At 46.2% G+C, this 12,576-nt stretch overlaps 1 protein-coding gene across 1 annotated transcript; it reads left to right on the top strand.

Annotated features, from left to right (window-relative positions):
* Window positions 1–2,342: 2,342 nt before the first annotated feature.
* Window positions 2,343–6,976, top strand: LOC311121144 (transmembrane protein 196-like; the record flags this gene model as incomplete). The annotated part of the gene is made up of 5 exons (XM_084157928.1): window positions 2,343–2,507; window positions 3,157–3,213; window positions 6,282–6,417; window positions 6,667–6,809; window positions 6,908–6,976. The coding sequence occupies 5 exons, from the start codon at window positions 2,343–2,345 to the stop codon at window positions 6,974–6,976; spliced, it is 570 nt and encodes a 189-aa protein (XP_084014054.1).
* Between the last annotated feature and the right edge of the window lie 5,600 nt (window positions 6,977–12,576).

Here is a 12,576-nt window from a genome sequence, read left to right on the forward strand (position 1 = left end):
GGGGGAGAGAGAGAGGGGGAGCAAGAGAGGGGAGAAAGAGAGGGGGAGCGAGAGAGTGAGAAAGAGTGAGAGAGAGGGAGCGAGACAGAGAGAGAGAGAGAGAGAGATTGAGAGAGAGGGGGAGCGAGAGGGGGGAGCGAGAAAGAGCGAGAAAGAGCGCGAGAAAGAGAGAGAGAGAAGGGGAGCGAGAGAGAGAGAGAGAGAGGTGAAGGGGAAGTGAGAGAGAGAGAGGTGAGGGGGAAGTGAGAGAGAGAGAGGTGAGGGGGAAGTGAGAGAGAGAGGGGGAAGTGAGAGAGAGAGGGGGAAGTGAGAGAGAGAGAGAGGGGGGAGCGAGAGGGGAGCGAGAAAGAGAGAGAGAGAGAAGGGGAGCGAGAGAGAGAGAAATAGAGAGAGAGAAATAGAGAGAGAGAGAGAGAGAGAGAGAGAGAGAGAGAGAGAGAGGAGAGAGAGAGGGGGAGCGAGAGAGAGAGAGAGAGAGAGGGGGGAGCGAGAGAGTGAGAAAGAGTGAGAGAGAGGGAGCGAGAGAGAGAGATTGAGAGAGAGGGGGGAGCGAGAGGGGAGCGAGAGAGTGAGAAAGAGCGCGAGAAAGAGAGAGAGAGAAGGGGAGCGAGAGAGAGAGAGAGAGAGAGAGAGAGAGAGAGAGAGAGAGAGAGAGAGAGAGGCCGGGAGGCGAGAGAGAGGGGAGAGAGAGAGGCTGGGAGCGAGAGAGAGAGAGAGCACGAGAGGGAGCGAGAGAGAGAGAGAGCGAGAGAAGAGAGCGAGAGAGCGAGAGAGAGAGTGAGAGAAAGAGGGTGGAGCGAGAGAGAGAGAGAGAGAGAAAGAGAGGGGCAGCGCGAGAGAGAGAAATAGAGAGAGAGGAGGAGCGAGAGAGAGAGAGCGTGAGATAGAGTGAGAGAGAGAGAGAGAGAGAGAGAGAGAGAGGGGGGAGTGAGAGAGAGAGAGAGAGCGAGAGAGAGAGAGGGGGATAGAGAGAGAGAGAGAGAGAGAGAGAGAGAGAGAGAGAGAGAGAAGAGAGAGAGAGAGAGAGAGAGAGAGAGAGAGAGAGAAGAGAGAGAGAGACAGAGAGAGAGAATGAAGAAGATGTTTGTGGAGTGCCCCATCCAGGCATTCTCATTTCTGCCTATATATTAATTTATAACAGTAGGCTATAACAGTAAAAAGCAGTTTAGTTTAATAATCTATGTTTCTTAGATTGCTTCATCCCTTTCATTACTGCACACAGGTGAGAGAGGCTCATATGAACTGACCGTTATGTAACAGTGGACCAGAGTCAGCAGAAGAAGCTAGACAGATAGATATAAAACTGTTCTATATCTATGTTGGTGTCAACATGAACACAATGCATTAGCCAAGACAAACAGAAAAAAGTGGATTGATTTAGAAACATAAAGAAGTTCAACCATGAACCAGTGTGTGTGTGTCTTTGTGTGTGTGTCTTTGATAGAGAGATCATCTCACTGTTATTGTATTTACCGGGGTTGTGCTAATGACACCAGCTTGTGTCTGTGAATCTGCCCGGGGGTCACGCGGGGACCGGAGAGTCTCTAGAGTGTAATTTAAACTGAAAGACCGGAGAGGAGGTGTCACACTGTCCGGGGGAGTCTCTCTCGCTCTCTGTGTGAGTGTGTGTGTTTGAGAGAGAGAGAGAGAGAGAGAGAGAGAGAAAGAGAGGGCACGTGGGTCGGGTCGCCGAGGGGTGTTGAGTGTGTCTGCGCAAGCGTTTAAGCACCTTGGACAGCAACCGCGCGCCAGTCTCGTTAGCGACCGACCAGCGGGAAGTTCAGAGTAGAATGCTCTCCTCGCATTATTGACGGGGGGAGCTCCCGTTCTCAGCGACAGCAACTGGACGACTCACTTTTGGATTTGATCTATTCTTTATTCATGCAGGTTAGTCTCATTGATAAAAAATAGCTAGACTAAATAAGAAACATATAACATCTACTCTACATGACAGAGATGTCCGTGGAAGGCAGGCCTACTCTCTCACGGATTTACCTGATCTCCTGCCCAGAACTTTCCTCATCAGGATATGGACATCAAGCCGCCCTACAAGGGCTGACTCCCTCTCCTGCTCTCTCCGACTGCGTCGGATCCTCCAGGGTCGGGTTGCTAGTTGGCACAAGTACCGGAAGGTACCTGAACTTATCCAGTTCATCTTTATTTAACCAGGACAGTCCACTTATCAACAACCGTGACTGTTTTCCGGGAAGTAGCCTAAGAAACGCTTATTTTCGTTTTTTCCGTTTCAAAACGTTTTGCTGCCTACCCGTGTGCCCTCCTTACTAAAGCCGAACTAGGAGGGCAGACAGGCGGACTGGTCTCCAGGAGGATGCCTGGGAAGGATGTGTTCCAGCCGGATGATTCTGTGGAGCCTGCTGCTGCTGTCAGTTTTGGAGGTGGGGCTGGGGGTCGCCAGTATCGTCCTGGGAGCCGTGGGGCTCAGCTGGGTCAGGGAGGAACACAAACCACAACAAGGAGACGCTTCACCTATCTGGAGCGGCCTGTGTGTATGTAGAGCTTTTAGTTTACCATATCTCTCTCTCTCTCTTCTCTCTCTCTCTCTCTCTCTCTCTCTCTCTCTCTCTCTCTCTCAATTCAATTCAAATGGCTTTATTGGCATGGAAACATATGTTTACATTGCCAAAGCAAGTGAAATAGATAATGTGTTGAATGCATGCTTTTGGTTTGTTGATTTAAGTAGCTGTAATTTTATGCACACCCTCATACAGTGAGAACGCGCCCCCGCGCGCGCCTACAGATGACTGCCTCATTGTCTCAATTTCCTTCTCCCGGTGAAACGTTCCATGGAGGTCTGTCCCGTTAATATTTGCCAGATGAGCTACGGAAGAGCTATAGTTTCTCATCATTTTACTAAAGAAAGGTTATTAAATTATTTGATAGTTTCCATGCTGTCATAATTTCACAATTTTGTCCCTTTTGAACTTGGACATCTGAAGTTGTTTTCTCTCTCTGATCCAATTCTAACTTCTGATCTAGTTCTGATCCAGTTCTGAACCGGTTCAGATTCGTTCGGTTCTGATCATGTCCTGAACCAGTTTTGATCTGGTTCCTCTCTCTCTCTCTCTCCTCTCTCTCTCTCTCTCTCTCTCTCTCTCTCTCTCTCTCTCTCTCTCTCTCTCTCTCTCTCTCTCTCAGTTTCTCATCTGTGGGATGTGTGGAGTCCTGTGTGCTAGGAAGAGGACTGGACTCATCGTAAGTACACATGCACACAAACACACACACACACAAACACACACTTAAAACCAAAACGCACACACACACGTATGCACGCACACGCACACACTGCAGTGCTAAAAGCCACCGCACCATACACCAGAGTACACAGACACAGGACTGCAGGTCAGTGAGTTAGGTAGTGTAGCACTGTTGTCCTCTGTATGAGGGTGTGAGCACGTGCAGAAATATATCCAGGACAGAAGGTAGGAGTTACTCAGGTCCTTCAGAGAGAGAGACTAGAGGAGACAGGGAAAGTCACCTCTTTCTCACCCCCACCCTCTCTCTCTCTCTCTCTCTCTCTCTCTCTATCTCTCTCTCTATCTCTCTCTCTCTCTCTCTCTCTCTCTCTCTCTCTCTCTCTCTCTCTCTCTCTCTCTCTCTCAATTCAATTTTATTTAAAGGGTTTTATTGGCATGGGAAACATATGTTTACATTGCCAAAGGAAGCGAAATAGATAATACATAAAAGTGAAATAAACAATAAAAATGAAGAGTAAACATTACACTTACAGAAGTTCCAAAGGAATAGAGACATTTCAAATGTCCTATTATGTCTATATACAGTACAGTGTTGTAACGATGTGCAAATAGTTAAAGTACAAAAGGGAAAATAAATAAACATAAACATGGGTTGTATTTACAATGGTGTTTTTTCTTCACCGTTGCCCTTTTCTTGTGGCAACCGGTCACAAATCTTGCTGCTGTGATGGCACACTATGGTATTTCACCCAGTAGATATGGGAGTTTATCCAAATTGGATTTGTTTTGAGGGAAATATGTGTCTCTAATATGGTCATACATTTGGTAGGAGGTTAGGAAGTGCAGCTCAGTTTCCACCTCATTTTGTGGGCTGTGTGCACATAGCCTGTCTTCTCTTGAGTGCCAGGTCTGCCTATGGTGGCCTCTCTCAATAGCAAGGCTATGCTCACTGAATCTGTACATAGTCAAAGCTTTCTTTAACTTTGGGTCAGTCACAGTGGTCAGGTATTCTGCCACTGTGTACTCACTGTTTAGGGCCAAATAGCGTTCTACTTTGCTCTGTTTCTTTGTTAATTATTTATAATGTGTCAAGTAATGATCTTTTTGTTTTCTCATGATTTGGTTGGGTCTAATTGTGTTGCTGTCCTGGGGCTCTGTGGGGTCTGTTTGTGTTTGTGAACAGAGTCCCAGGATCAACTTGCTTAGGGGACTCTTCTCCAGGTTCATCTCTCTGTAGGTGATGGCTTTGTAATGGAAGGTTTGGGAATCGCTTCCTTTTAGGTGGTTGTAGAATTTAACGGCTCTTTTCTGTATTTGGAATCATTAGCGGGTATCGGCCTAATTGTGCTTTGCATGCATTATTTGGTGTTTTACGTTGTATACAGAGGATATTTTAGCAGAATTCTGCCTGCAGAATCTCAATTTGGTGTTTGTCGCATTTTGTGAATTCTTTGTTGGTGCGCGGACCCCAGACCTCACAACCATAAAGGGCAATGGGTTCTATAACTGATTCAAGTATTTTTAGCCAGATCCTAATTGGTATGTCGAATTTTATGTTCCTTTTGATGGCGTAGAAGGCCCTTCTTGCCTTGTCTCTCAGATCGTTCACAGCTTTGTGGAAGTTACCTGTGGCGCTGATGTTTAGGCCAAGGTATGTATAGTTTTTTGTGTGCTCTAGGGCAATTGTGTCTAGATGGAATTTGTATTTGTGGTCCTGGCAACTGGACCTTTTTTGGAACACCATTATTTTTGTCTTACTGAGATTTACTGTCAGGGCCCAGGTCTGACAGAATCTGTGCAGAAGATCTAGGTGCTGCTGTAGGCCCTCCTTGGTTGGGGCAGAAGCACCAGATCATCAGCAAACAGTAGACGTTTGACTTCAGATTCTAGTAGGGTGAGGCCGGGTGCTGCAGACTGTTCTAGAGCCCTTGCCAATTTGTTGATATATATGTTGAAGAGGGTGGGGCTTAAGCTGCATCCCTGTCTCACCCACGGCCCTGTGGAAAGAAATGTGTGTGTTTTTTGCCTATTTTAACTGCACACTTGTTGTTTGTGTACATGGATTTCATGACGTTGTATGTTTTCTCTCTCTCTCTCTCTCTCTCTCTCTCTCTCTCTCTCTCTCTCTCTCTCTCTCTCTCTCTCTCTCTCTCTCTCTCTCTCTCTCTCTCTCTCTCTCTCTCTCCTCTCCTCATCCAATCTCTCTCTCCTATTCTCCTCTCAGAAGTCACAGAGCTGTAAATGGCTGATCAATACCAAAGTGATTGCTCCTTCCTCACTCTGTGTTATTCACTCTTTCCATCTCCTGGCCTATGCATCACCCTCTGTCTCCCTCCATCACACCTTCTTTCTCATCCTTTCACATGCTCTCTATCTCACTGTCTCTCAATCTCACTTTAGTAAAAGCCATCCTCTCTTCTCTTCTCCTATCTCCCCTCACTCTTCTCCTCACCTCTCCTCCCCCTTTCTCCTCTCCTCTTCTCTTCTCTCTGTGTGATGATTATGTTATGGTAGGTTAGTGTATCTCTGGAGTCTGATGTGTTTGCAAATGATGGATAGTGACTGAAAAAGGAGCTTTGGTTTGTAACATTAGGATCCTGACGTGTGTGTATCCACACACACACACACACACACACACAGACACACACACACACACACACACACACACAATAATAAAGTTGGGATACTTAGAGGCCAGTTCACTGTAACTGAGCTACCAGGAAAAGTCAGAAATGTGTGTGTGTGGGTGAGAGAGAGAGAGAGAGAGAGAGAGTGAGTGAGAGAGGATAACTATGCAGTACATAATAATAAAAAATATTCAACAACAACACAATATTTACAGTGATATAGTAGGAAACTATAAACGGTGTGTTCCATCTCGTTCCCTCCAATCTCAGCATGTATTGTTTACTGCTGACAAGGTAGCTACAGTATGAGGAGGTGCAGTAATTTAAGCATTTGTGTATCTCTCTCTCTCTCTCTCTCTCTCTCTCTCTCTCTCTCTCTCTCTCTCTCTCTCTCTCTCTCTCTCTCTCTCTCTCTCTCTCTCTCTCTCTCTCTCTCTAGATGATTCTGTTCTCAGCCTGCTGTATCTGTGGTCTGATTGGAGGGATTCTCAACTTCCAGTTTGTTAGGGCGTTGTCACGACGACCGGACACTCTCCGCTCACTACACCTGGCGGCCATGACCATTGCCTGCCTGGGTGAGCAACGCTACGAAACACAGTTAAACATTATATTACAGGCAAATCAACTCATTCCTACTCCAGGTAGTTGAAGTAGGGCGATGCTGACCCAACATCTCTAATCTGCATGATAACCTGTCTGTCTGTATATGAAAGGGTTATTATAGAATACCTGCTCTAAAATATGAACTGTGGTACAGTAACATTCAACTTCTGGCACCATTCAATTCAGTAGGTCTCTCTCCCCCTTCTCCCTCTCTCCTGTAGGTATCTCTTCCTGTACTCTCTCTACCTGGTTGACCTGTCGTCTGGCCAGTTCAGAACAACAGAGGATGTTTCTGGAGAGAGAACACTCACTGCACCACTCACACGAAATGGCTGAGAAGGAACCATACACACACGGATCTTTTGTAAGAAACTAACACACACTCACATGCATGCGTGCTCACACATTGCTATTGATTTCTCCTAATTTGTGTGTGTGCATGCGTGAGTGTGTTTCTAACAGGAGATCCTGGACAACTCCAGCAACGGGATTCCCCAGATCTCCTACAACAGCAACACCACCTCTCTTTGACAACAGACACGCCTTGTTGCCCTGACAATGGACACACTTTGTTGCCCTGACAACAGACACACCTTGTTGCCCTGACAATGGACACACCTTGTTGCCCTGACAATGGATACACCTTGTTGCCCTGACAATGGATACACCTTGTTGCCCTGATAATGGACACACCTTGTTGCCCTGACAATGAATACACGTTGTTGCCCTGACAACGGGCACACCTCATTGCCCTGACAAGGGGTGATATCATCCAACAGAGCTGAGCAGCACTATTACACAGTTGTGTGTGGAGAACTTCAGCACAGATGGAAGAAGTTGTTTCCCAAAATAAAACTTAAATGAACGCTCTTCTTGTTACTAGTTCTGATAGTCCTAACAGACAGTCACATGACCTCTGACCTCACAGACCGGAGGGCCAGCCAGCCGCTCCAAACTAATGAGCACAAAAGAAGCATGCAATCAATTTGTAATCTCTCTCTCTCTCCCTGGCTATATGAATGCAGGTATACTGTGTTTGAAGGAACAATGCTATAGCTATCCAATGTAGAGCAGAATATGTAATGCTTTAAAATATGATATATGCAACCAACGATGCAAACTGAAGATCAGTGGTGGCCAACCATCCTCCTGGAGAGCTACTGGGTTTGCAGGCTTTTGCTCCAGCCCTGCTCTAACACACATAGTTAAGTTCATCAAGATCCTGGAGCAAAAGCCTGAACACCAAGAAGGTCTCAAGGAGGAGGGTTGGCCAACCCTGCTGTATGTTCATGCTTTTATATCAGGAAAACAATCATTATCTATGGAGTTCCAATATTTTTCTATAGGCTTCGTATAAAATAAAAAGAAAAAACTATAGAAATGTTAGATGGTGTTGTAGATTTCATAGCCAGTTCCAGAGACGGTTGTTAGCTGTCACACACACACATGCATGCATGCGCATACGCGCACACACACACACAGACCTCAGGCATCCATTCTGATATTTAATGAGAGGAGACATGCTCTCTGCTAAGGGGACTATTGTCTGTGGGAGTACAAGAGATTGATCTCACACGCCAGTGTGTGTGTGTGTGTGTGTGTGTGTGCATGCATGCATGCTAATTGAGCATTAAATCAAAGTGCTCCTCAAATGGTCCCCTGAAATATCACTAAGTTAACCCTATTCACAGACATGTCTCACTATCCGCTACCATAGACAAGGTCAACACAGTAACCAGAGTACTTAGTTAACCCTATTGATATGTCACTGTCCACTACTACACACAGGGGTAACACAGTACCCAGGGGAAACACTCTGATACAGTAACTAACCAAGGTAAGACACATTAGGCTTCTTGACAGACTACATGTCCATGGGTCCTTAACCTACACACACACACACACACACACACACACACACACACACACACACACACACACACACGCACAGCTGAGACCTGTGACCTCTCAGATAGATATACAGCTACTTTGTGTAAGGTTCTGTATTTATTTTTCTTAGTTCACCTTGTGTTCTTGAACGTAGCCCTGTTTCTTTGTGTTCTTGAACGTAGCCCTGTCTTTCATTTTTGTTCATTGATTTCACCTGTGTTAGTTACTCACCTGGTCTCATCAGCTCCTTATTTAGTTCAGTTCATTCTATTTGTGCCTTATGAGGTATTTTTGTTTTGACTCTACTAAGCTTTTTCCTAGCTCGTTTGTGAGAACCAGTTATAGCCTTCAGTCCTAGTTTTGATTCTCCTGCCTGTTTGCCTACCTGTGTATGACCATTGCCTGCCTGTGACCACGATTCCTGCCTTCTGCGAAGGCGAAATAAACACCTGCCGCGCTCTGTGCGTGAATCTACACCTTTTTCTCCCTGAGTATTCATTACACTTTGACTACATCAATGATGTTCAATAGCTCAGTACGCTGTTTGCTTACATCATCCAGCATGTGAGTGTGTTTGTGTGTGTTGACAGGGACCACAGCAGCAGACTCAGCCAGGGGCTCTCTCGCTGACTAAGGAGCAGTGTCACTATTTATCACTGTGACAACGACAGACAGGCGACGCCAAGGAGAGTAGCAGGACCTGTTGTGTGTGTGTGTGTGTGAGCATGCATGTGCATGTAATATCCTATATTTCACTGAGTAGTGGCTGAACAAGGAAATTGGTAATATACAGTTAGCTGGGTTTTCCGTGCATCGGCAAGACAGAACAGACTTTATTAACAACAGCTGGGGCGTGATCTCTAATGTGAAGTCTCAAGGTTTTGCTCACCTGAGTTAGAGTACCTAATGATAAGCTGTAGACCATACTATTTACCAAGAGAGTTTTCATCTATGTTCTTCGTAGCTGTCTATTTACCACCACAAACCGATGCTGGCACTAAGACTGCACTCAGTGAGCTGTATTAGGCCATTAGCAAACAAGAAAATGCTCATCAAGAGGCGGCACTCCTAGTGGCTGAGGACTTTAATGCAGGGAAACTGAAATCCGTTTTACCTCATTTCTACCAGCATGTCACATGTGCAACTAGGGGGGAAAAAACTCAAGATCACCTTTACTCCACACACAGAGATGCGTACAAAGCTCTCCCTCGCCCTCCATTTGGCAAATCTGACCATAACTCTTATCCTCCTGATTCCTGCTTACAAGCAAACATTCAAACAGGAAGTACCAGTGACGCGCTCAATTCGGAAGTGGTCCGATGAAGTGGATGCTAAGCTACAGGACTGTTTCGCTGGCACAGACTGGAATACGTTCCGGGATTCATCCGATGGCATTGAGGAGTATACCACAACAGTCACCGGCTTCATTAATAAATACACCGACATCCGTCCTCTCTCCACTCCTCTCCACCTGTGTTTGGGCAGTAGCCAGTCAAAGAACTGCAGGGCATATTGCCCAGCCAATCACTGCCTTGACAAGACAACGAGCCTAAGGTGGGCTCCAATCCGGGCTGGGAAGTGGTGCTGGAAGGGCGTGGCAGTTATCTAATTTGACCATGCCAGTAAGACTTTAACAGACAATACAAAAAAGTCATCCTGAACACAATTATAAAAGACAGGTTGGGACTGGCTGAGTAGGCCTACTATGTCAAGAAAGACATCAACACACGCAGTACTATGATCAATCATCTTTATTGTAAGCTAACAGGATACAGACAGCGGGAAGATGACATGTGATCATTGGACCAATAAGGAGAATATCAGTGTTTACTTTTTAACAGGTATATGCTGATCTCTAGTGGTTAGAGTGGGACTTACACTACATAGAGGAGAGGGAACATCTGTACATCCAACAGGGTAAAACACAACTCTATTCACCTAACTGCCTGTAGGATAGATTCTAGTGGAAAACCACATCATGTCAAACTGTAACATTTGAGTTTGGGAGGAGGAGAGGGGGTGGGGCGGCAGAATTGCTGGGACCGGGGTTGCACAGAGTCAATGCATCTTCAACCCAAAACCCTGGGTAGAGGGGCTCTGTGAATGTGGCCTGGAATGTGTGCAATTGGGTCAGAGTGCTAGAGGAGACGCTGTAGAAGGACAGAGTGCCGAAAAGCCAGTCCAGATACACTCCTACTCTGTTGAATTGGGAAGAGAAGGCAGGAATAGAGTTTTTCTTGTAATTGTGCCAAGCAATATAACTGTCATCAGAGCAATACAGACTCCAAGACTTGTCGTTGTATCCTATCACAGTGTCATTACGGTCTGGACTCCTGCTAATTCCTTTGTATGTCACTCCTATAATAGCCACTTCCCCACTCCACTCTGCCTCCCAGTAGTAGCAACTAGTCAGACCTTCTCTACACAGCACCTGTTGCCAACAATCAAATCTATCAGGGTGATCCAGATACAGCTGCTCCTCTCTCACTTTATTCACCTTTCTGTTCCCCTCAGACAGAGAGAGGTTTCTGTTTGCTGTGTTTGGATCCAGTGTTAGCTCACTGGCATCTGTGTGAGAAGACAAAATGAATAGAAAAATCAATACCTTTCACATCATGATGTGGTTTAGTCACTTTTACTACTCCACTAACCACTAAATCTATTCCATTCCATTTCCACTGTTTTAATGAGTGAGAAAGCTAATCATCACTTACAAAAATTACAGGCAGAATATTACTGTCAAACATTCACTATATATATATAAAAGTATGTGGACAGCCCTTCAAATTAGTGGATTCGGCTATTTCAGCCACACCTGTTGCTGACAGGTGTATAAAATCGAGCACAGAGCCATGCAGTCTCCATAGACAATCATTGGCAGTAGAATGGCCTTACTGAAGAGCTCAGTGACTTTCAACGTGGAACCGTCATTGGATGCCACCCTTCCAACAAGTCAGTTCGTCAAATTTCTGCCCTGCTAGAGCTGCCCAGTTCAACTGTAAGTGCTGTCATTTTGAAGTGGAAAGGTCTAGGAGCAACAAAGGCTCAGCCGCAAAGTGGTAGGCCACACAAGCTCACAGAACAGGACCGCCAAGTGTTGAAGCACGTAGCGTGTAAAAATAATCTGTCCTCGGTTGCAACACTCACTTCCGAGTTCCAAACTGCCTCTGGAAGCAATGTCAGCACATTCGTCAGGAGTAACTGACTAACAACAACTGTTTTGGGTCCTGTAATAACCCTTTTCATGAAATGGGTTTCCATGGCCGTACACAAGCCTAAGATAACCATGCGCAATGCCAAGCGTCGGCTGGAGTGGTGTAAAGCTCGCTGCCATTGGACTCTGGAACAGTGAAAACGCTTCACCATCTGGCAGTCCGACGGACGAATCTGGGTTTGGCGGGCGCCAGGAAAACGCTACCTGCCCGAATGTATAGTGCCAACTGTAAAGTTTGGTGTAGGAGGAATAATGGTCTGGGGCTGTTTTACATGGTTCGGGCTAGGCCCCTTAGTTCCAGTGAAGGGAAATCTTAATGCTACAGCATACAATGACATTCTAGACGATTCTGTGCTTCCAACTTTGTGGCAACAGTTTAGGAAAGGCCCTTTCCTGTTTCAGCATGACAATGCCCCCGTGCACAAAGCGAGGTCTATACAGAAATGGTTTGTCGAGATTGGTGTGGAAGAACTTGACTGGCCTGCACAGAGCCTTGACCTCAACCACATCGAACACCAATTGGGATGAAATGGAATGCCGACTGCGAGCCAGGCCTAATCGCCCAACATCAGTGCCCGACCTCACTAATTCTCTTGTGGCTGAATGGAAGCTAGTCCCCGCAGCAATGTTCCAACATCTAGTGGAAAGTCTTCCCAGAAAAGTGGAGGCTGGGATAGCAGCAAAGGGGAGACATTTACATTACATTTTACATTTTCGTCTTATCCAGAGCGACTTACAAATTGGTGCATTCACCTTATGATAGCCAGTGGGACAACCACTTTACAATATATCTTTTTCTGGGGGGGGGGGGGGGGGGGGTAGAAGGATTACTTTTATCCTATCCCAGGTATTCCTTAAAGAGGTGGGGTTTCAAGTGTCTCCGGAAGGTGGTGAGTGACTCCGCTGTCCTGGCGTCGTGAGGGAGCTTGTTCCACCATTGGGGTGCCAGAGCAGCGAACAGTTTTGACTGGGCTGAGCGGGAACTGTGCTTCCGCAGAGGTAGGGGGGCCAGCAGGCCAGAGGTGGA

The sequence above is a fragment of the Coregonus lavaretus genome (assembly GCF_964263955.1).
Source record: "Coregonus lavaretus genome assembly, chromosome: 3".
NCBI classification, from domain to species: domain Eukaryota; kingdom Metazoa; phylum Chordata; class Actinopteri; order Salmoniformes; family Salmonidae; genus Coregonus; species Coregonus lavaretus.